Source organism: Oncorhynchus keta, chromosome 35, assembly GCF_023373465.1.
Source record: "Oncorhynchus keta strain PuntledgeMale-10-30-2019 chromosome 35, Oket_V2, whole genome shotgun sequence".
NCBI classification, from domain to species: domain Eukaryota; kingdom Metazoa; phylum Chordata; class Actinopteri; order Salmoniformes; family Salmonidae; genus Oncorhynchus; species Oncorhynchus keta.
In genome coordinates, this window is record NC_068455.1 from 13852302 (window position 1) to 13877170 (window position 24869).

Sequence of the window (24869 nt, forward strand, 5' to 3'; positions counted from 1 at the left end):
GCAGACAGTCCGGAATCAAGAACCTCTGCATAATCAAAACAGTTTGTGAGAAGGTGATAAGTTCACATTTGGCCATTGTTATATAGGCTAAATGTCAGCTGAAAAGTACCGGTGGCTTTGGCCCCAAGTGAGAGCAGTTCCGCCGGAGCCATGGCCCAGTTAGACACGGGTGCGGCCCGCATAGATGGAAAGAGAAAAGTCTAAGCCTTTGTGGCAAAACGCTGGGGTAAACCCTGTATGGAAGTGCACCAATAGAACAGCTGGAAAACGAGCGAGAAATACTTTAGAGTTCAGTGATCTCTAACCTGGAATCTATCGCTCCTATAAAATACGAGGGCCCTGGAAGAAACGGACAGTTAGAAGATGGACAGAGTCGAAGACAATCTTGACTAGATGCATTGCAGAATAAGCTTGAGCGACGTATATGTGTGTATAGACGATATAGGCTAGTGTTGATACCCTGAAATCTGTTTCTAAGATGCCGAGAAAACTAAGCTTACTGTTGTGAAGTGACCCTTGGCAACAAGAGAAAGAGAACCGTGAGCACAGGTCAACCAACCACCGAGCGCTTTAATTTAAGAGCTATAGTTTCTCCTGTAAACAGGAAACAAAGCGTCCGATTACCTACGTGTGGAAGGCGTTCTATATTGCCTGTCAGATGAGTGAAATATAGGTGTAGGGTTAGTCTAGCGCATTCATGGTATGCATCTATACGTTGAATACATAAACTTGACATAACAGCAAACCTCCATATGCTTACTGTTTCATATTCCTTTTTTAAATAAAATATTTCATAATAATTGAATTGAATAATAACTGAATAATTGAATAATTATGTATTTGAAATATGCAATTATAAGTAACTCAAATACATGTTTTATTTTATTTTATAAATACATTGTGTTGAATATGCAAATCTAACATTTATTCAAGCTATTAATAGCAAACATACAGTCTGCTCTCTGCCAAGTTTTCTGAGATTACGCATTAGACCTATATGTTTTTAAACACTCAGTTGAATGTCAACATACAACCTAGAAATATTTTTTTTTTCGTATATCGATTATAGAAAAATTATGCAAGAGGAAAGAGATGAATCCAAATTGGTTAAAGCAACACAAATTAACAATCAAAAAAAGGCCTGCGCTACTTTGGAATATAAATTCTAGTTTTTTACACAAGGACAATGACCTAACGACCAAATCCGACAGTAACTTATTTTGTTTGTTTTTGTTTGTGTATTTATAAGTCAAAGTCAAGGCCTATGAATATTACATCATAAGATTCGTTGGCCTTACTCTGGGTGCCACTTCATGATGTGCAAATATTCTCAATGTCTCTTGTTATTTCTTTGGTTGGTGAGGGCAGACAGCCTTTACGGACGTTAGACTATCCATTTGAACTGAGGAAATGAAATATCAATATGTAAGATGTGATTTTCACTTTCACAATTTTGTGCTCATATCACATGAATTACTCACTATATAGGCAGCAAAAGCCAAACACTTGACTGTATTACTATATTGGGATGATTACATTGGTGGTTTATCCTGTAGCCTAATTCGTTGTTATGTATGATTCCTAATCACAATATGAATATTATAACTTACCATTCCTGTGTAGTGCAACTCATAATTGCAATTCGTGGTGGTAGGGTAACCCTGTCTGTAGTTCCTGTGGAAGAGAGGGGGTTACCTTGCTATGTCATGTCAAACTTTCAGTCCAATAGGAAAGCTACTCTCTACAAACTCAAACTTTGATTGGCGGACCGAGCCTCGGGGACAAGCAAAGTTTTGGAAGTCCGGCCCATGATTGTCTGGATTGAAATGTAAACCTGTCTCCGCTGCCATCAGGAAACACATCGCGGATTTGTCCTTCTCGCTACTATCGTAGTTTGGTTATCGCAGTAGCCTACCCGTGGCGGAGGAGAGCGAGGATTTGTGCTCCCCTAGACAGGTTTCCAGACACCAGAGAAACTGGACGGAAGGTATAACTCCGAGATCCCAATAATCATTTGTGGACTAAACGCAATGGGTAAGTTTATATGGAAACATTGTGCGCCGATGATAGAGTTAGTCTGTAACAGTCACTCGGCCCCGGGTATTCCTGCCTCAATTATGATTAGCCTATATTGCTTATAAGGCGATTGTATGGATACACCGAACAGTTGTTTTACGCTTCAGTTGGTTTTTACGATGGGATTTTCCAATTACCATTATTAGAAGCTGATTGGTAAAACTAGCCTATAGCGTAGATATGCGTTAAACACATTTGTACTGCAACTGTATCTTGAAAGTAAAACACAACGGTATTACAATGTAGCAGTATATTATGGACAAACTGAAAAACTGTGCGGGGTTTTTATGAGCGACTGCAGTTAGGACATGTTTTTATTTTCATCACACGCTAAATTGGGGTTTACGCATCTGTTTTGAGTGTATTATAAAGACATACATATTCTATATACATCCCAATACATTTAATACAATCTCATATGCTGTAAATAAGCATTTAATGCGTCCTTAACCGGGTGGAAACAACATTGCAGACCGCATTAGCATTTAGGCATGATTAACAACACTAGTCATAATAGGGCATTGCTGTGAATACAGGCTACTACAGCTACAAGTTGTCTAACTTAAGATGTGTGTTTCATTTAGCTGTCTCTGTATATGTTTCCATGACACCAGAGCCAGCCTTCGGAGAGGTGAACCAGCTCGGCGGTGTTTTCGTCAACGGCAGACCGCTACCCAACGCCATCCGGCTGCGGATTGTAGAGCTCGCTCAGCTGGGCATCAGACCTTGCGACATCAGCAGACAGCTCCGGGTGTCCCACGGCTGCGTCAGCAAGATACTGGCCCGGTACAATGAGACCGGCTCTATACTCCCGGGAGCGATCGGGGGCAGTAAGCCACGGGTCACCACGCCGTCAGTGGTCAAGCACATACGGACATACAAGCAGAGGGACCCGGGTATTTTCGCATGGGAGATCCGAGACAGGCTACTGGCTGATGGCGTTTGTGACAAATTTAATCTACCATCTGTGAGCTCCATCAGTCGGATCCTCCGCAACAAGATTGGCAATCTATCCCAGCAGAGCCAGTATGAGTCCAGCAAGCAGTCGTCTCACCAACCACCTCAACCAACGCTACCATACAACCACATATACTCGTATCCGACCCCCATCGGAGCCTCTGGAACCAAAGTACCGACTCCCCCGGGCATGCACTCCCTCCCTGGACACATGGCCATGCACAGGATATGGCCCTCATCGCACTCGGTAACAGATATTCTGGGGATTCGGTCGATAACAGAGCAACAAAGTAAGCATGATTTTTACTTTGGTACATGGGCAAAGAATTTATTTGTTAATGGTTAAAATAAATAGGAAAACGCATGGGTCAGCAGGGGGTGCGTTGCGTGTGCGTACTTTGCGTGTCTGCGTGTGTACTTGCGTGTAGTGGGCCTTGTCGCAAGGTAGGCAGATGTGTAACTTTTTACATTTTGAGTTCTGCAGTTTTTCAAAAATCAGGATCATTATTCTACTAATGAAAAATAAAATAGTGAACGAAGTGCGAAAATGTATTGGCTTTCTAAGTTAGTGATGTGTTATTTGCTAGAACCGGTGAGTGCATGTATTGGTAACGTTTAGTTCCTAGTTCAAACGGTTGCATTAAAACAGATGGTTGAAGGAAGGCTTGGGGCGGATGTGGAATATTAGTGGGATAACGAAGGGAAGGCGCAGCGGTGCACGAGGAGATGAACTCAAATCAAAATTAGGTGTTCAAAGCTTTGCCATGTCTTGCAGCCACACGTTTTGTTCTTGCCTCGCTTCAAATTCACACGCCTGCAATGCAGTTTCACACGTTCATAATACTGCAATAGGCTAAACGGGCTATATTGAACTAGGCTACCGAAGGCCTGTGTTGTTGCGTAAAAGGCCCTATCTCAGTTTAGAGAACTTGTTTTTGTTAGTTACAGTCATGATTGGACAGTTCGTTTTCGCCATGTTACCACAAATACTATTATGTTTTGGAAACAATATAGCCTAAATAAATATGACCTTCAACAAATAAAAAATACATGGCTTTTCTTGTGAATAAGACTTTTAGGGACAACGTTTTTTGTTTAAGCTAGGAAAGTGTAAGATGTCAGCCGCCCGCCTATGCGCATGTCATAACTGTGCATCTGTCAGAAGATAGAACGCTCTTGCATCTCACCGCCTTGTAGATAGAAACATGCCACTCTCCTTAGAGCGTGTATAATAGAATAGAACTTTTAGATACCAGAGGCCGCGGCCATTCCATGTCATTCCATGTCTTAACTTAACTCCGACAATCTAAACAACAAGGCTTCGCCCCTCAAACGCAACGCAGATTTTCAAGCCGAACAAGAAATCCCGGGGAGGAATGTGTTCTCAAAGAATGCCTTTATAAACAATGTATGCATTTCCAAATTATTAGCAGATGTTTGCGGCAGGTTTTGAAAGCCGAAATAAGTATAATGTACACTGAATGACGTGAGGCCTTTTAGCGCCACGATTACTTCGCCAGCCTCGAGATTCCGGTTTTCATTTAGAAAAACTTGACTATGATATGGCCTATTATATATCTGCTGTTGGGTTTACACTAAAACATGGACTGAATACTCAATACAGTAGGCCTATTCTAAGACAAAGGGCGTAAAAAATATCACTAAGACGCAAATGGCGAGTACAGGCCTCATGCGTAAAACAATAGGCTGAGCGTAAACCTACAGGCTATGCGCAAAAAATTATATGAGTTGCATTTGGAATATGGCGATATTTTGAAAGGCATTGGTCATCAAATGGCACACACACACACACACACGACGCCAAGCCAGGCCTACCGCTCCATCAAGAACGGAAGATAACATACATCCTCCCTCGAAATAACCTAAGACAGCTTTATGTCAGCGAATGATTATTTAAGAAAAATACCCTAAAAAAAGACCCCAACCTTATAGACCTTCAACAAATATTTTAACAAATGTCTTTATGCACAAAACAGACAACTACAAGTAAAACTTGATTTGTTGAAAGAAAGTAAAGTGGGTCGAGAAAAAAATAATCGATTCAGTGGTCTTCTCAAGTTGCAACACTGGTGGGCTTACTTTTCCTATTCTAAACTCTGGGCACCGTGTATAATATAATATCCATCACGTTCAAAGGGGGAACGGTTAAAGTAAATCTAATTTGTCCCCACAGGAAGACGGGCTTGGTTAAATGTTCCTGACCATTACACGAAAGAATCGTCTTACTGCATTCCTTTTAGCAATGAGCTGCTTCGGTTTGATCAGTAGGCTAAGGCAAAACCACACACATATACGGGTTTTCCAGGGTTTTGAGGAATTACTTCAGATCATGTAAATAGAGAAATGACTAGGGCTAGGCGCCCTCTGCACAATGCGAGAGTCTGCCTAATTCAGATTTGTCTAAACAGATACAGAAACGCCTTTTAAGACAACCATAGCCCTAGCCATTTCTCTATTTACATGGTCGGATCTGAAGTCAATCCTAGCAAATGATGATCGTTACCATTTCAAGTATTCGTCGTATTTTTGCAGGATAACTTTTAGTCGGGGGTTTTGCTAAAAAAGCTGTATGGTTTTGAGTTGAGATGAATTCCTACAATAGATGGGAGTGGTAGCGTGTAGTCTCTTCAGTTCATCTCCTCTGACTTCCCTCTCCTCTGTCTCTGTGTCTCTTTGTTTTGCTCCTTGCAGTTAGTGACAGTTCGTCCTTTCCCAGCGCCAAACTAGAAGAATGGAGTGTTATAAACAGAACACATTTTCTGCCATCAGCAAGTTCTCAACTAGTCAATGGCGTGCAGCATAAACCACCGCATTCTATAGAACCTGAAGCAAAATGCCCACAGGTAAAAGGAAACACCTCCTTTTCTATAGAATTCCATCCTTATCCATCTTTAGCCTAATTTGGTCAAGTACAATATGATGACCTTCAAGTTTAGTGTCTCACACTTATTCTATAATCAATATACGAGTTGAGTATGCTTTCTTGGTGCTTTCAATCATATTGACACGCTAACTCCTTCTCTGGAGGTGGGCGGTATGCCTCTAGACAAGGCACCGACCACCGCAGTGTATAGGCTACGGTGGCTTGTTCTATTCGGCTACATAGGGCTACTGTGCTGTTACATTGCTATTACATATTGTAGTTTTGTGTCCATCACTGGCATATGATTGATTCAGTTCTGTGACTAATTAACCAAGAACCTGGAACCTCCGGACCCATACATTTCCTTGCAGGTGATAGATGTTGACATCTTGACATACAGTGCCTTCGGGAAGTATTCAGACCACATTCTGTTACGTTACAATCTTATTCAATTCAAGTGAAAACAGTTTTTATTTTATTTTTATTTTAGCAAATGTATTACAAATAATAAACAGAAATACATAATAAAAATAATAAATAGAAATACTTGATTTACATAAGTATTCAGACCTTTTGCTATGTGACTCGAAATTGAGCTCAGGTGCATCCGGTTTCCCTTGATCATCCTTGAGATGTTTCTACAACTTGGAGTTCAACGGTGGTAAATTAAATTGATTGAACATGATTTGGAAAGGCACACACCTGTCTATATAAGGTCCCTCAGTTGACAGGGCATGTCAGAGCAAAAACCAAGCCACGAGGTCGAAGGAATTGTCCGTAGAGCTCCGAGACAGGATTGTGTCGATATCTGCAGCATTGAAGGTCCCCAAAAACACAGTGGCCTCCATCATTCTTAAATGGAAGAAGTTTGGAACCACCAATACTCTTCCTAAAGCTGGCCACCCGGCTAAACTGAGAAATCTGGGAGAAGAGCCTTGGTCAGGGAGGTGACCAAGAACCCAATGGTCACTCTGACAGTTCTAAAGTTCCTCTGTGGAGATGGGAGAAACTTCCAGAAGTACAACCATTTCTGCAACACTCTACCAAGCAGGCATTTATGGTAGTGGCCAGAAGGAAGCCACTTCTCAGTAAAAAGCACATGACAGCCCTCTTGGAGTTTGCCAAAAGGCACCTAAAGATTCTCATGCCATAAGAAACAAGATTCTCTGGTCTGATGAAACCAAGCTTGAACTCTTTGGCCTAAATGCCAAGCGTCATTCACGTCTAGAGGAAACCTGGCAACATCCCTACGGTGAAGCGTGGTGGTGGCTGCATCATGCTGTGGGGATGTTTGTCAGCGGCAGCGACTGGGAGACTAGTAAGGATAGGGGCAAAGATGAACAGAGAGAAGTACATAGAGATCCTTGATGAAAACCTGCTCCAGAGCGCTCGGGACCTCAGACTGGGGTGAAAGTTCACCTTCCAACAGGACAACGACCCTAAACACACAGCCAAAACAATGCAGGATTGGCTTCGGGACAAGTCTCTAAATGTCCTTGAGTGGCCCAGCCAGAGCCCAGACATGAACCTGATCAAACATCTCTGGAGAGACCTGAAAATAGCGGTGCAGCGACGCTCCCCATCCAACCTGATAGAGCTTGAGAGGATCTGCAGAAAAGAATGAGAGAAAGTCCCCAAAAACAGGTGTGCCAAGCTTGCAGCGTCATACCCAACAAGACTCGATGCTGTAATCGGTGCCAAAGGGGCTTCAACAAAGTGCTGAATAAAGGGTCGGAATACTTATGTAAATGTGATGTGTCTGATTTTTTAAAAACATTTGCAAAAATGTCTAAAAACCTATTTTACTTTGTCATTATGGGGTATTGTGTGTAGATTGACGATGGAAAAAACGATTTAATCAATTTTAGAATAAGGCTGTAGTGTAACAAAACGTGGAAAAATATCAAGGGGTCTGAATACCTTCCGAAGGCACTGTGTATGATGCACTGAAAAGCTCAATGGCGGTCGTTAGCGTAGCACGCCAAATGTGCATTTGAATAGACCAACTTTTCCGTACTAAAAAATATTGCAGTCAGAGTGCAGTATAACTGCAGCTTCTAACTGAAAATACTGCATCCAAACTAACACCCTTTTTTTTACTGCAGTAATTTTTCAGTGTCACTGTCAGTTAGAGTGCAGTATAACTGCAGCTTCTAACTGAAAATACTGCATCCAAACTAACACCCTTTTTTTACTGCAGTAATTTTTCAGTGTCACTGTCAGTTAGAGTGCAGTATACCACAAATACCACATTTCACTGCAGTTACTGCAGTTGTCAAACTGCTAAAAAAATGGAAGGGTTGTAGAGTTCTGTTTGAATGAAACTTTAAATATAGCGATATTCCATAGCCAAATGTTGTATGGGGGTAACACATTTAATTAGCACTTTTTTTTCAGCAAAAGCTTGTTATTTTGTACTTTGCAGCCACTTGCCTTTATCTTATAAGATTTAGGGATATCAATGAAGAAAAAGAAACTAGACTTATCAAGTCCCTATATTTTCTATCAGTTAACTTGACCAGAGGAAACAAGTCATCTTGCTGACGTCGGTTTGCGTCATTGAACGGCAGGTATCCTATTGGTTAGAGCGTTGTTAGAGCGTTGTTAGAGCGTTGTTAGAGCGTTGTTCCCGGGCGAACAAGGTAAAAATCTGTCGTTCTGCCCCTGAACAAGGCAGTTAACCCGGTAGGCCGTCATTGTAAATACGAGTTTGTTCTTAAAAATAAATTGGACACGTTTCTACATTAATTAAATGGTTTAATTCAAGAAGAGAAAATCAATTGGCACAAAACAGAAAGACACACCCATTGACAGACTAAGATAATCATAACATTCATCGGAGAATTTAAAAAATATATATTTTATTTTTGTGTGTAATTGTTGTATATTTTATCCTGACTTCCTAATTGCACGGCATTTCCGTATTGTCTTAACCAACGTGCTATAATTACTAATATTAGGCCTAATGTAAATGAATAACAAGACTGGTTTAAATAATTCAAACGTAATGACACGTTTATATATTTTGGCCAGGGTACTAGGCTACATTTATGTTAACAATTAACCTCCAATAATGATTTGCACGCTGATCTAATAGAAGTTGAAAGGTATCGCTGGAATTGTGGGTAAATTTCATCGATGCTTATCCCCCTAATAGGCCTAGTCGAATAACATATTATATTTTTTGTGTGTATGAACGTATTTTAATTCCAAAAGTTTCACAAAGAACATCTCACTAAACTCGGTGTTAGTCTTGTGTTAGAAGATATGGTGCATTTTATGTTGGATAATATATCGACTGCAAGGGTGCAAACAACGTGTGAGGTGGAGGACACAGAGTGTGAGTGCGAGCGTGCATGAGTGATATAGTATGTGTGAGCGAGGAAGTGAGAGGGGGAGGCATGCGTACTTCGTTTGATATATCGTCGGGGGCACGCGAGATAATGCCAAAACTAATCCCGGGGTCTTGACGATCATAGCGCCTAGTGGAAAAAGGCACAAGGACCATTTCAAATTGTATAATGTGAAGTGAATTGATCGATATTCAAGTATGGTGTTGTCAAATGTATGTGATGTTTTGTTGTTTATACATGCAGCATTGAAACCCCCTTGAGACCAAAAGACTGGCGAGTTATTATCAGTTGATGATACATGGAGACCTCGATTTTTTCAATAGATTACCGTTTGACGCATCAATGGGGACAAATTATGCAGAAAAACACATGCGGTGGTGATATAACTCGTTCAGATAAAAAAATAAATGTATGCCTAATGCCTTTTTCAGATAGTCTATACATGGCATAATCAGCCATAGGTCAAGTTATTTTTTAGATTATTACTTTATTTTATTCCAATGTTTCAATAAGCAATTGATTTAGTTTTGAGATGTTGTATGTAAAAGTCTGATCTGAAGCCATCATCAGAATATAAGAACTACTTATAATACGATACGTTTGAAACTATTTGGATTGCAATTCGTGCGGTTTTAATCGATTCAAACGCCCCATTTTCAAAGTGTGGCTTTCTCTGCGTGCAACAGGCTGCTATAGGCCTATAGTTGTCAACGGGACTTCATTTGATGATGATAAACTAGGCCTACTGATGTACTAAATCCTTTCAAATTGGGGCATATAGACCCATATTTAAAAGCACTATACACACTGCAGTCGGCACGCACTTTCAAAACACAACGGAACACGCCCGCCCTCTCCCTACCCACATCGACAGTACCTCCTTATATTAAAAGTAGACTTCTGGCGACTGAATTAAGGAGTGGGGATTTCAAAAAGCTGAAGAATTCATTAGATCCAAATAAAACTTTTGCTAAAATAATGTTGTTTTTTCTTTGTTCAAGTGTCAGCGAACAGGCTATGCAACTGCAATGGCACAGCTATTTACTGACGAGAAACATACATAAATAACTCCTTCCCAATGACTGGTCAATGAAGCATGTATAGATTAATAACAAATATTATATATATATTTTTTCGAACTCACACGCAAACATTTGAAAATAATCAAAAACATTACAATGAATTCAAGATGTATATTATTTTTGGGCTACAGTACATGCATGCACCGTAGGCCTACTTGAGTTGTCCCAGTCACGCGCCCACGGGGCAGGGTGTATCATGTCACTCTTTGGAAAAATAATTGGATCATTACATTTCAATTTAAGGTAACTACACGCATATTCACAAACAAGGCCGGCGGCTCGGATGTAATATTTAAATGCATTTCTTACGTGCCAGTAGTCTAGAGTCTATAGGATCGTTTTCATCCGACATAATAGCAACATAGCAAAGACCATTAGGTTTTGACTGACATGTTGGATACGACGGCATTTTCCCTACAATTCTGCTTTATTAGCCTATTAGGCTAAACCATTTTATGCATTTCAATATGGTCTACTGTTGTCTAAATACCTCGAGATTGGATTAGAATAGATATGATATGTATTATTACAGACTGCCTTGTTTTCTTATTTCAGTGATCCTCATCTGTCGGCCTATTCAGTGGGCGCCTATTCCAATTTAAATGTCCTTTATCTGTCAATATAGGCTATTTGTGATTCATCTCAGGTACGCCGTCTTGTATAACATAATGGCATGAAAACGATAAACAAAAAGAAAGTCAATTATGTAACGAAATAAAAAACTAGAATTCCATTGGTAATCTTGCCTTTTTCCATTTGACAGAATTGACTGTAGAATGATAGCCATTAAAATAACTATTGAGAGCCACAAACAAACAAGTCTGACTTCACATTTAATACTTATGAATAAAGGAGGGGGGGAAAGGTTGGCCTCTACGAAAAACAAGTCGTGTAGAATATCAGGATTCGATAAAACTGAATTTATTCATGTGACGTGTGCATATTGATTTATCAATATCCAACACCGGGAAAATAATTTTACCAAATGAAGATATGTGCAACATGGGCTATGTAGGCTAGGCTACTTTATTAACTATTTTATTCGCTTTAAAATCATTTCAATATCTTTAAAAAACAAAACTTAAATGAAAGGCTATGTAGGCCTATGGAAAACATTCAGTAGGAAAACATTAGATAGGTTAACCGTAAACTAAAATGCCATGATGTAAGTCGGCCAACGGCATTTTGCTTCGTGATATACAAAACATCCCTTAAATATAGGCCTATGGTCCATAAAAACTAAAAGCGTTTAGAATCTGAGTAATGCACGCGCATCATGACTGTAAATGTCCATTGAAAGAAAAAATAATATAGGCATTGGGTCTTATGTCGAGGAATTCCTGGCCACTATACAGCAACGAAAATGATCTCTCTTCCGCAGAAACCATTCTGATTCCCATGAGTCATAGAATAGACCACACATGGATATAATATCTAAGGCAAAGTGTTGAAACAATTTGGTGAATTCTCAAAGTTATTTTTTGTCATGGTGCCAAAACGTTGCTCATGCTTGTTTAACCCTCTGTACATTTCTTTCCCATTTCTCTTGTTCATTTGTGTCATCCCACATCTCCTCTCTCCTTCCTCTCAACAAAACCTAAACTTCTCCAAATGCCTATTTTACTCTCTTCTCCTATCTCACCTGTCACCTCTCTACCGTTAACCTACAGTACAGTACATTTTAGCTCAACCCTAAGCCTCACCATAACGCTCACTTCTCCCTTTCTCCTTTTCCTCATCTCTCTCCAGTCCCCTTCCCTCAATGACCACCTACACCACATTTCCATAATGCCTCTTCTCCTCCCCTTCGGTCTCTCTCCTCTACCTCTACCTCTGCCTCTCTGTAACCTGTTCTCTCTCTCTACCTCTACCTCTCTGTAACCTGTTCTCTCTTTCTACCTCTGCCTCTCTGTAACCTGTTCTCTCTTTCTACCTCTACCTCTCTGTAACCTTTTCTCTCTCTCTACCTCTCTGTAACCTGTTTTCTCTTTCTACCTCTACCTCTCTGTAACCTGTTCTCTCTTTCTACCTCTGCCTCTCTGTAACCTGTTCTCTCTTTCTACCTCTACCTCTCTGTAACCTGTTCTCTCTTTCTACCTCTACCTCTCTGTAACCTGTTCTCTCTCTCTACCTCTCTGTAACCTGTTCTCTCTCTCTACCTCTCTGTAACCTGTTCTCTCTCTCTACCTCTACCTCTCTGTAACCTGTTCTCTCTTTCTAACTCTACCTCTCTGTAACCTGTTCTCTCTTTCTACCTCTACCTCTCTGTAACCTGTTCTCTCTTTCTACCTCTACCTCTCTGTAACCTGTTCTCTCTTTCTACCTCTACCTCTCTGTAACCTGTTCTCTCTCTCTACCTCTCTGTAACCTGTTCTCTCTTTCTACCTCTACCTCTCTGTAACCTGTTCTCTCTTTCTACCTCTACCTCTCTGTAACCTGTTCTCTCTCTCTACCTCTCTGTAACCTGTTCTCTCTTTCTACCTCTACCTCTCTGTAACCTGTTCTCTCTTTCTACCTCTACCTCTCTGTAACCTGTTCTCTCTTTCTACCTCTCTGTAACCTGTTCTCTCTCTCTCTACCTCTCTGTAACCTGTTCTCTCTCTCTACCTCTCCTCTCTCTCTGTAACCTGTTCTCTCTTTCTAACTCTACCTCTCTGTAACCTGTTCTCTCTTTCTACCTCTACCTCTCTGTAACCTGTTCTCTCTTTCCTCTACCTCTCTGTAACCTGTTCTCTCTCTCTACCTCTCTGTAACCTGTTCTCTCTCTCTACCTCTCTGTAACCTGTTCTCTTTCTACCTCTACCTCTCTGTAACCTGTTCTCTCTTTCTAACTCTACCTCTCTGTAACCTGTTCTCTCTTTCTACCTCTACCTCTCTGTAACCTGTTCTCTCTTTCTACCTCTACCTCTCTGTAACCTGTTCTCTCTCTCTACCTCTACCTCTGTAACCTGTTCCTCTCTTTCTCTCTTTCTAACCTGTTCTCTCTACCTCTCTCTCTGTAACCTGTTCTCTCTTTCTACCTCTACCTCTCTGTAACCTGTTCTCTCTCTCTACCTCTCTGTAACCTGTTCTCTCTCTCTACCTCTCTGTAACCTGTTCTCTCTCTCTACCTCTACCTCTCTGTAACCTGTTCTCTCTTTCTACCTCTACCTCTCTGTAACCTGTTCTCTCTCTCTACCTCTCTGTAACCTGTTCTCTCTTTCTACCTCTACCTCTCTGTAACCTGTTCTCTCTTTCTACCTCTCTGTAACCTGTTCTCTCTCTCTACCTCTCTGTAACCTGTTCTCTCTCTCTACCTCTCTGTAACCTGTTCTCTCTTTCTACCTCTACCTCTCTGTAAACTGTTCTCTCTTTCTACCTCTACCTCTCTGTAACCTGTTCTCTCTCTCTACCTCTCTGTAACCTGTTCTCTCTTTCTACCTCTACCTCTCTGTAACCTGTTCTCTCTTTCTACCTCTACCTCTCTGTAACCTGTTCTCTCTTTCTACCTCTACCTCTGTAACCTGTTCTCTCTTTCTACCTCTACCTCTCTCTAACCTGTTCTCTCTTTCTACCTCTCCCTCTCTGTAACATGTTCTCTCTTTCTACCTCTACCTCTGTAACCTGTTCTCTCTTTCTACCTCTACCTCTGTAACCTGTTCTCTCTTTCTACCTCTACCTCTCTGTAACCTGTTCTCTCTTTCTACCTCTACCTCTCTGTAACCTGTTCTCTCTTTCTACCTCTACCTCTCTGTAACCTGTTCTCTCTCTCTACCTCTCTGTAACCTGTTCTCTCTTTCTACCTCTACCTCTCTGTAACCTGTTCTCTCTTTCTACCTCTATCTCTCTGTAACCTGTTCTCTCTCTCTACCTGTCTGTAACCTGTTCTCTCTTTCTACCTCTACCTCTCTGTAAACTGTTCTCTCTTTCTACCTCTACCTCTCTGTAACCTGTTCTCTCTTTCTACCTCTCTGTAACCTGTTCTCTCTTTCTACCTCTACCTCTCTGTAACCTGTTCTCTCTTTCTACCTCTACCTCTCTGGAACCTGTTCTCTCTTTCTACCTCTACCTCTCTGTAAACTGTTCTCTCTTTCTACCTCTACCTCTCTGTAACCTGTTCTCTCTCTCTACCTCTCTGTAACCTGTTCTCTCTTTCTACCTCTACCTCTCTGTAACCTGTTCTCTCTCTCTACCTCTCTGTAACCTGTTCTCTCTTTCTACTTTCTACCTCTACCTCTCTGTAAACTGTTCTCTGTAACCTGTGTTCTCTCTTTCTACCTCTACCTCTCTGTAACCTGTTCTCTCTTCTACCTCTCTGTAACCTGTTCTCTCTTTCTACCTCTCTGTAACCTGTTCTCTCTCTCTACCTCTCTGTAACCTGTTCTCTCTTTCTACCTCTCTGTAACCTGTTCTCTCTCTCTACCTCTCTGTAACCTGTTCTCTCTCTCTACCTCTCTGTAACCTGTTCTCTCTTTCTACCTCTCTGTAACCTGTTCTCTCTCTCTACCTCTCTGTAACCTGTTCTCTCTTTCTACCTCTCTGTAACCTGTTCTCTCTCTCTACCTCTCTGTAACCTGTTCTCTCTTTCTACCTCTCTGTAACCTGTTCTCTCTTTCTACCTCTCTGTAACCTGTTCTCTCTCTCTACCTCTCTGTAACCTGTTCTCTCTTTCTACCTCTCTGTAACCTGTTCTCTCTCTCTACCTCTCTGTAACCTGTTCTCTCTCTCTACCTCTCTGTAACCTGTTCTCTCTTTCTACCTCTCTGTAACCTGTTCTCTCTCTCTACCTCTCTGTAACCTGTTCTCTCTCTCTACCTCTCTGTAACCTGTTCTCTCTCTCTACCTCTCTGTAACCTGTTCTCTCTTTCTACCTCTCCCTCTCTGTAACCTGTTCTCTCTTTCTACCTCTACCTCTGTAACCTGTTCTCTCTCTCTACCTCTACCTCTCTGTAACCTGTTCTCTCTTTCTACCTCTACCTCTCTGTAACCTGTTCTCTCTTTCTACCTCTACCTCTCTGTAACCTGTTCTCTCTTTCTACCTCTACCTCTCTGTAACCTGTTCTCTCTTTCTACCTCTCTGTAACATGTTCTCTCTTTCTACCTCTACCTCTCTGTAACCTGTTCTCTCTCTCTACCTCTCTGTAACCTGTTCTCTCTTTCTACCTCTACCTCTCTGTAACCTGTTCTCTCTTTCTACCTCTCCCTCTCTGTAACCTGTTCTCTCTTTCTACCTCTACCTCTCTGTAACCTGTTCTCTCTTTCTACCTCTACCTCTCTGTAACCTGTTCTCTCTTTCTACCTCTACCTCTCTGTAACCTGTTCTCTCTTTCTACCTCTCTGTAACCTGTTCTCTCTTTCTACCTCTCTGTAACCTGTTCTCTCTTTCTACCTCTACCTCTCTGTAACCTGTTCTCTCTTTCTACCTCTACCTCTCTGTAACCTGTTCTCTCTTTCTACCTCTACCTCTCTGTAACCTGTTCTCTCTCTCTACCTCTCTGTAACCTGTTCTCTCTTTCTACCTCTACCTCTCTGTAACCTGTTCTCTCTCTCTACCTCTCTGTAACATGTTCTCTCTCTCTACCTCTCTGTAACCTGTTCTCTCTCTCTACCTCTCTGTAACCTGTTTTCTCTTTCTACCTCTACCTCTCTGTAACCTGTTCTCTCTTTCTACCTATACCTCTCTGTAACCTGTTCTCTCTTTCTACCTCTCTGTAACCTGTTCTCTCTTTCTACCTCTCTGTAACCTGTTCTCTCTTTCTACCTCTACCTCTCTGTAACCTGTTCTCTCTTTCTACCTCTACCTCTCTGTAACCTGTTCTCTCTTTCTACCTCTACCTCTCTGTAACCTGTTCTCTCTTTCTACCTCTACCTCTCTGTAACCTGTACTCTCCTTCTACCTCTACCTCTCTGTAACCTGTTCTCTCTTTCTACCTCTCTGGAACCTGTTCTCTCTCTCTACCTCTACCTCTCTGTAAACTGTTCTCTCTCTCTACCTCTACCTCTCTGTAACCTGTTCTCTCTTTCTACCTCTACCTCTCTGGAACCTGTTCTCTCTTTCTACCTCTACCTCTCTGTAAACTGTTCTCTCTCTCTCTCTCTCTCTCTCTCTCTACCTCTCTGTAACTGTTCTCTCTCTCTCTCTCTCTCTCTCTCTCTCTCTCTCCTCTCTCTCTCTCTCTACCTCTACCTCTCTGGAACCTGTTCTCTCTTTCTACCTCTACCTCTCTGTAACCTGTTCTCTCTTTCTACCTCTCTGGAACCTGTTCTCTCTCTCTACCTCTACCTCTACCTCTCTGTAAACTGTTCTCTCTCTCTACCTCTCTGTAACCTGTTCTCTCTTTCTACCTCTACCTCTCTGTAACCTGTTCTCTCTTTCTACCTCTACCTCTACCTCTATGTAACCTGTTCCCTCTCTCTCTCTCTCTCTAAGCTGGTCACCCTCTATCTCAGTCTAACCTAGTCTCTCCTCTCTCTACCTGACTCTACCTCTGTCTAACAAGGTCTCTCCTCTCTCTCTACCTCACTCTACCTCTGTCTAACCTGGTCTCTCTCAGTCTAACCAAGTCTCTCCTCTCTCTACCTGACTCTACCTCTGTCTAACCAGGTCTCTCCTCTCTCTACCTGACTCTACCTCTGTCTAACCAGGTCTCTCCTCTCTCTACCTCACTCTACCTTTGTCTAACCTGGTCTCTCCTCTCTCTACCTCTCTCTTTCTACCTAGCTCTACCTCAGTCTAACCTGGTCTCTCTCTCTCTACCTCACTCTACCTGACTCTAACTCTATCTAACCTGGTCTCTCCTCTCTCTCTCTACCTCACTCTACCTTACTCTAACCTGGTCTCTCTCTCTCTACCTTACTCTACCTCTGTCTAACCTGGTCTCTCCTCTCTCTACCTCTCTCTTTCTACCTCACTCTACCTCAGTCTAACCTGGTCACTCTCTCTCTACCTGACTCTACCTGACTCTAACTCTATCTAACCAGGTCTCTCTCCACTTTCTCTAACTCAGTCTAACCTAGTCTCTCCTCTCTCTACCTCACTCTACCTCAGTCTAACCTGGTCTCTCCCCTCTTTCTCTAACTCTGTCTAACCAGGTCTCTCTCCTCTTTCTCTAACTCTGTCTAACCCAAACTCTCTATTCTTTCTCTAACTCTGTCTAACCAGGTCTCTCTCCTATTTCTCTAACTCTGTCTAACCCGAACTTTCTCCTCTTTCTCTAACTCTGTCTAACCAGGTCTCTCTCCTCTTTCTCTAACTCTGTCTAACCAGTTCTCTCCTTTCTCACTGGTCCTCACTCCACCTCTGTCTAATCTGGTCTCCCTGTGTCTCTATCTCTCTCTCTCTCTCTGACACAAAGTGTCTTGCCCAAGCACAGTGAACCGTTATGTCGCTCTCTACCTACCTCACCTTGTTTCTCTCCTCCTTATCTATTGTCTCACCATCTCTCTCCCCTCTCTCTCTCCCCTCTCTCTCCCTTCTCCCTGACAGATGCAGAGTGGTTTTCCCACAGTGAACAGTTATGTCACAGCGCCCAGTATCCCGGCCTACCCCCCCCCCACCCCAGTGTCGCCCTACATGGGGTACAGCGCCACCACGTCGGCCTATGTGACCGGTCCCACATGGCAGCCGCCCAGTGGCAGTGCTCTCTCTCACCACAGCTGTGACAATATTGCCTCCTCGCTGGCCTTCAAGGGTATGACAGCCCACCACCGTGACACACTCCACCCCCACACCGTCAGCGCCTCAGCACTGTAGAACACAGGCAGACGGGCGAATGGACAGACGGTGAGACAGAGGTGGGAGAGAGAGAGGGAAGAAGAGGGGGAGAAGAACAGACAGATGGGCAGATTGAGAGAAAAGAGGATGACAGAAGGAGAAATGGAGAGATGAGTCCTTTCTTACAATGGGTCCCTTGTCAGCTCATCACAAACAATCACCTCTCTGTATTTAAATGAAGGACCTCAACTAGGAGAAATATCAATCACAACATTCTCTTCCATATAACCTGGTGTGGAAAACTCAAGTTAACACCTCGTTAAAAACAGGACATGGAAGGAAAGGTTTGCCACACTTTCTACAGTATCTACAGACATGACACTGTCTGCTTGTTGTCCAGCAGACAGCTCACAGGACAGGTCAGGTGTATTGAAGGACTGACTGACTGACTGACTGGGGATGGGGGACATTGTGCCATCCTCATCAACAGCTTGTCTCTTAAACCCATTTTTGAACACTTCTCTGCAAATGTTATTAGAGACAAGGGGCTAAAGCAGGCTGTGACAATCTAAACCAGCAGGAAAACAACGTTTTGCATTGAAGTGTTTCAGGGTGAAATCAATTGCCATTATTTTGGATGTTTTGTATTTTTTCTTTTTTGTTTGTGTTCTGTTTTTTTTATTTTATAAATGCAACAGTCTCAATATTGAACATTGTTTTTTCACTTCTCAACTTAAATGTAATGCAACGTTTCAGAGAAGTTATCCTAATGTTTATTTATTAGACTGACTAAGGTACTGCGGTTAAACAAAGTGCAGTTATTACATTAAAAGTCCACGGTGGAGACCGTATGGGGAACGTTCCCTAATGTTTAAGACTCTACATTATGGTAGAACAAGTAAAAAGCTGCAGTTCCAAAACATGCACAATGAAATTGAATGTATCTGAATTAAAATAATTGTTTGGATTGTTACCTGATTTTTCTGAATTGTTGTTTCAGAAACCTTAGAAACTCAAGTGAAAGTAGTATTATCAAAAATAACTTGTGCGTGAAATAATATTCTACACACTTTTAAAAGTCGCACGTGTGAAATTTAGCCAGAGTTTTAGGAATATAGGCCATATGCAACAATTCAATACAGATTAAGAGCTTACATAAAAGCTTTTTGTTGGTCCTAAAATTGTAGAAATTTGTCAGTGATAGTAGGCTATTTGTTAGGCTACAACTTTAGCATCAGAATGGCATAAAATCTACAATAGGGTATTTACAATAACTTCTCAATACAACACATTCTGTGCGTGTTACTTATTGTTGCCAACTTAATGTTCGCTTGACATGAAAGAAGAATGTTGCGTAGGGATGTCATGGCTGGGTGGTATACTCAGGCTACGGCTGGGTGGTATACTCAGGCTACGGCTGGGTGGTATACTCAGGCTACGGCTGGGTGGTATACTCAGGCTACGGCTGGGTGGTATACTCAGGCTACGGCTGGGTGGTATACTCAGGCTACGGCTGGGTGGTATACTCAGGCTACGGCTGGGTGGTATACTCAGGCTACGGCTGGGTGGTATACTCAGGCTACGGCTGGGTGGTATACTCAGGCTACGGCTGGGTGGTATACTCAGGCTACGGCTGGGTGGTATACTCAGGCTACGGCTGGGTGGTATACTCAGGCTACGGCTGGGTGGTATACTCAGTCTACGGCTGGGTGGTATACTCTACTCAGGCTACGGCTGGGTGGTATACTCTACTCAGGCTACGGCTGGGTGGTATACTCAGGCTACGGCTGGGTGGTATACTCAGGCTACGGCTGGGTGGTATACTCTACTCAGGCTACGGCTGGGTGGTATACTCAGGCTACAGCTGGGTGGTATACTCTACTCAGGCTACGGCTGGGTGGTATACTCAGGCTACGGCTGGGTGGTATACTCAGGCTATGGCTGGGTGGTATACTCAGGCTATGGCTGGGTGGTATACTCAGGCTATGGCTGGGTGGTATACTCTACTCAGGCTACGGCTGGGTGGTATACTCAGGCTACGGCTGGGTGGTATACTCAGGCTACGGCTGGGTGGTATACTCAGGCTACGGCTGGGTGGTATACTCAGGCTACGGCTGGGTAGTATACTCAGGCTACGGCTGGGTGGTATACTCAGGCTACGGCTGGGTGGTATACTCAGGCTACGGCTGGGTGGTATACTCAGGCTACGGCTGGGTGGTATACTCAGGCTATGGCTGGGTGGTATACTCAGGCTATGGCTGGGTGGTATACTCTACTCAGGCTACGGCTGGGTGGTATACTCAGGCTACGGCTGGGTGGTATACTCTACTCAGGCTACGGCTGGGTGGTATACTCAGGCTACAGCTGGGTGGTATACTCAGGCTACGGCTGGGTGGTATACTCAGGCTATGGCTGGGTGGTATACTCAGGCTATGGCTGGGTGGTATACTCTACTCAGGCTACGGCTGGGTGGTATACTCAGGCTACGGCTGGGTGGTATACTCTACTCAGGCTACGGCTGGGTGGTATACTCAGGCTACGGCTGGGTGGTATACTCAGGCTACGGCTGGGTGGTATACTCAGGCTACGGCTGGGTGGTATACTCAGGCTACGGCTGGGTGGTATACTCAGGCTACGGCTGGGTGGTATACTCAGGCTATGGCTGGGTGGTATACTCTACTCAGGCTACGGCTGGGTGGTATACTCAGGCTACGGCTGGGTGGTATACTCTGCTCAGGCTACGGCTGGGTGGTATACTCAGGCTACAGCTGGGTGGTATACTCTGCTCAGGCTACGGCTGAGTGGTATACTCAGGCTACAGCTGGGTGGTATACTCTACTCAGGCTACGGCTGGGTGGTATACTCAAGCTACGGCTGGGTGGTATACTCTACTCAGGCTACGGCTGGGTGGTATACTCAGGCTACAGCTGGGTGGTATACTCTACTCAGGCTACGGCTGGGTGGTATACTCTACTCAGGCTACGGCTGGGTGGTATACTCTACTCAGGCTACGGCTGGGTGGTATACTCTACTCCGGCTACGGCTGGGTGGTATACTCTACTCAGGCTACGGCTGGGTGGTATACTCTACTCAGGCTACGGCTGGGTGGTATAATCTACTCAGGCTACGGCTGGGTGGTATACTCTACTCAGGCTACGGCTGGGTGGTATACTCTACTCAGGCTACGGCTGGGTGGTATACTCTACTCAGGCTACGGCTGAGCCGTATTGCCTCTGAATAGGTAGGCCCAGCCGTATTGCCTCTGAATAGGTAGACCTAGCCCTATTGCTTCTGAATAGGTAGGCCCAGCCGCATTGCCTCTGAATAGGTAGACCTAGCCGCATTGCCTCTGAATAGGTAGACCTAGCCGCATTGCCTCTGAATAGGTAGACCTAGCCGCATTGCCTCTGAATAGGTAGACCTAGCCGCATTGCCTCTGAATAGGTAGACCTAGCCGCATTGCCTCTGAATAGGTAGGCCGGGCCGTATTGCCTCTGAATAGGTAGACCCAGCCGAATTGCCTCTGAATAGGTAGACCCAGCCGCATTGCCTCTGAATAGGTCGGCCCAGCCGCATTGCCTCTGAATAGGTCGGCCCAGCCGCATTGCCTCTGAATAGGTAGACCCAGCCGCATTGCCTCTGAATAGGTAGGCCCAGCCGCATTGCCTCTGAATAGGTAGACCCAGCTGCATTGCCTCTGAATAGGTAGACCCAGCTGCATTGCCTCTGAATAGGTAGACCCAGCCGCATTGCCTCTGAATAGGTAGACCCAGCTGCATTGCCTCTGAATAGGTAGACCCAGCTGCATTGCCTCTGAATAGGTAGACCCAGCTGCATTGCCTCTGAATAGGTAGACCCAGCTGCATTGCCTCTGAATAGGTAGACCCAGCTGCATTGCCTCTGAATAGGTAGGCCCAGCCGCATTGCCTCTGAATAGGTCGGCCCAGCCGTATTGCCTCTGAATAGGTAGGCCCAGCCATATTGCCTCTGAATAGGTAGGCCCAGCCGTATTGCCTCTGAATAGGTAGACCCAGCCGTATTGCCTCTGAATAGGTCGGCCCAGCCGTATTGCCTCTGAATAGGTAGGCCCAGCCGTATTGCCTCTGAATAGGTAGCCCAGCCGTATTGCCTCTGAATAGGTAGACCCAGCCGTATTGCCTCTGAATAGGTTGGCCCAGCCGTATTGCCTCTGAATAGGTAGGCCCAGCCGCATTGCCTCTGAATAGGTAGACCCAGCCGCATTGCCTCTGAATAGGTAGACCCAGCCGCATTGCCTCTGAATAGGTAGGCCCAGCCGCATTGCCTCTGAATAGGTAGGCCCAGCCGCATTGCCTCTGAATAGGTAGGCCCAGCCGCATTGCCTCTGAATAGGTAGGCCCAGCCGTATTGCCTCTGAATAGGTAGGCCCAGCCGCATTGCCTCTGAATAGGTAGACCCAGCCGCATTGCCTCTGAATAGGTAGGCCCAGCCGCATTGCCTCTGAATAGGTAGGCCCAGCCGTATTGCCTCTGAATAGGTAGACCCAGCCACATTGCCTCTGAATAGGTAGGCCCAGCCGCATTGCCTCTGAATAGGTAGACCCAGCCGTATTGCCTCTGAATAGGTAGACCCAGCCGCATTGCCTCTGAATAGGTAGACCTAGCCGTATTGCCTCTGAATAGGTAGGACCCAACCGCATTGCCTCTGAATAGGTCGGCCCAGCCGTATTGCCTCTGAATAGGTAGACCCAGCCGCATTGCCTCTGAATAGGTCGGCCCAGCCGCATTGCCTCAGAATAGGTAGGCCCAGCCGTATTGCCTCTGAATAGGTAGGCCCAGCTGCATTGCCTCTGAATATGTCGGCCCAGCTGCATTGCCTCTGAATAGGTCGGCCCAGCCGCATTGCCTCTGAATAGGTCGGCCCAACCGCATTGCCTCTGAATATGTAGGCCCAGCCGTATTGCCTCTGAAATAGGTAGGCCCAGCCGCATTGCCTCTGAATAGGTAGGCCCAGCCTCATTGCCTCTGAATAGGTAGGCCCAGCCGCATTGCCTCTGAATAGGTCGGCCCAGCCGTATTGCCTCTGAATAGGTAGGCCCAGCCGCATTGCCTCTGAATAGGTAGGCCCAGCCGCATTGCCTCTGAATAGGTAGGCCCAGCCGTATTGCCTCTGAATAGGTCGGCCCAGCCGTATTGCCTCTGAATAGGTAGGCCCAGCCGCATTGCCTCTGAATAGGTAGGCCCAGCCGTATTGCCTCTGAATAGGTCGGCCCAGCCGCATTGCCTCTGAATAGGTAGGCCCAGCCGCATTGCCTCTGAATAGGTAGGCCCAGCCGCATTGCCTCTGAATAGGTAGACCCAGCCGTATTGCCTCTGAATAGGTAGACCCAGCCGCATTGCCTCTGAATAGGTAGACCTAGCCGTATTGCCTCTGAATAGGTAGGACCCAACCGCATTGCCTCTGAATAGGTAGACCCAGCCGTATTGCCTCTGAATAGGTAGACCTAGCCGTATTGCCTCTGAATAGGTAGGACCCAACCGCATTGCCTCTGAATAGGTAGGCCCAGCCGCATTGCCTCTGAATAGGTAGACCCAGCCGTATTGCCTCTGAATAGGTAGACCCAGCCGCATTGCCTCTGAATAGGTAGACCTAGCCGTATTGCCTCTGAATAGGTAGGACCCAACCGCATTGCCTCTGAATAGGTAGACCCAGCCGTATTGCCTCTGAATAGGTAGACCCAGCCGTATTGCCTCTGAATAGGTAGGCCCAGCCGTATTGCCTCTGAATAGGTAGGACCCAACCGCATTGCCTCTGAATATGTAGGCCCAGCCGTATTGCCTCTGAATAGGTAGGACCCAACCGCATTGCCTCTGAATAGGTAGGCCCAGCCGCATTGCCTCTGAATAGGTAGACCCAGCCGTATTGCCTCTGAATAGGTAGGCCCAGCCGTATTGCCTCTGAATAGGTAGGCCCAGCTGCATTGCCTCTGAATATGTTGGCCCAGCTGCATTGCCTCTGAATAGGTAGGCCCAGCTGCATTGCCTCTGAATATGTAGGCCCAGCCGTATTGCCTCTGAAATAGGTAGGCCCAGCCGCATTGCCTCTGAATAGGTAGGCCCAGCCTCATTGCCTCTGAATAGGTAGGCCCAGCTGTATTGCCTCTGAAATAGGTAGGCCCAGCCGCATTGCCTCTGAATAGGTAGGCCCAGCCGCATTGCCTCTGAATAGGTAGGCCCAGCCGTATTGCCTCTGAATAGGTAGACCCAGCCGCATTGCCTCTGAATAGGTAGACCCAGCCGTATTGCCTCTGAATAGGTAGACCCAGCCGCATTGCCTCTGAGTAGGTCGGCCCAGCCGCATTGCCTCTGAATAGGTAGACCCAGCCACATTGCCTCTGAATAGATAGACCCAGCCGCATTGCCTCTGAATAGGTAGGCCCAGCCGCATTGCCTCTGAATAGGTAGGCCCAGCCGTATTGCCTCTGAATAGGTAGGCCCAGCCGCATTGCCTCTGAATAGGTAGACCCAGCCGCATTGCCTCTGAATAGGTAGGCCCAGCCGCATTGCCTCTGAATAGGTAGGCCCAGCCGTATTGCCTCTGAATAGGTAGACCCAGCCGCATTGCCTCTGAATAGGTAGGCCCAGCCGTATTGCCTCTGAATAGGTAGACCCAGCCACATTGCCTCTGAATAGGTAGGCCCAGCCGCATTGCCTCTGAATAGGTAGACCCAGCCGTATTGCCTCTGAATAGGTAGACCCAGCCGCATTGCCTCTGAATAGGTAGACCTAGCCGTATTGCCTCTGAATAGGTAGGACCCAACCGCATTGCCTCTGAATAGGTAGGCC

General features: G+C 44.8%; 1 protein-coding gene and 1 long non-coding RNA gene across 48 annotated transcripts; one reads left to right on the forward strand and one right to left on the reverse strand.

The window, feature by feature from the left end:
* The first annotated feature begins 1805 nt into the window (after window positions 1-1805).
* On the forward strand, window positions 1806-19018 carry LOC118375373 (paired box protein Pax-9-like). 3 transcript variants are annotated; one of them, XM_035761901.2, is made up of 4 exons: window positions 1806-2034; window positions 2661-3323; window positions 5746-5897; window positions 17818-19018. In XM_035761901.2, the coding sequence occupies exons 1-4, from the start codon at window positions 2031-2033 to the stop codon at window positions 18082-18084; spliced, it is 1086 nt and encodes a 361-aa protein (XP_035617794.2). In that variant the 5' UTR covers window positions 1806-2030; the 3' UTR covers window positions 18085-19018. The 3 variants fall into 3 exon arrangements, with proteins under 3 accessions (XP_035617794.2, XP_052352569.1, XP_035617795.2); XM_035761902.2 differs by having other exon boundaries at window positions 1813-2034; window positions 2691-3323; XM_052496609.1 differs by lacking the exon at window positions 5746-5897 and having other exon boundaries at window positions 1809-2034; window positions 2661-3280.
* On the reverse strand, window positions 12048-17820 carry LOC127915872 (uncharacterized). 45 transcript variants are annotated; one of them, XR_008092659.1, is made up of 8 exons: window positions 16609-17820; window positions 15433-16284; window positions 14671-15370; window positions 13356-14462; window positions 13190-13234; window positions 12354-12931; window positions 12224-12257; window positions 12048-12189 (listed from the first exon to the last, which is right to left on the reverse strand). It is a non-coding gene; the product is annotated as an uncharacterized LOC127915872 (long non-coding RNA). The 45 variants fall into 45 exon arrangements; XR_008092698.1 differs by lacking the exon at window positions 13190-13234 and having other exon boundaries at window positions 12048-12347; window positions 12382-12477; window positions 12608-12658; XR_008092690.1 differs by having other exon boundaries at window positions 12048-12533; window positions 12772-12799; window positions 13150-13268.
* Window positions 19019-24869: the final 5851 nt, after the last annotated feature.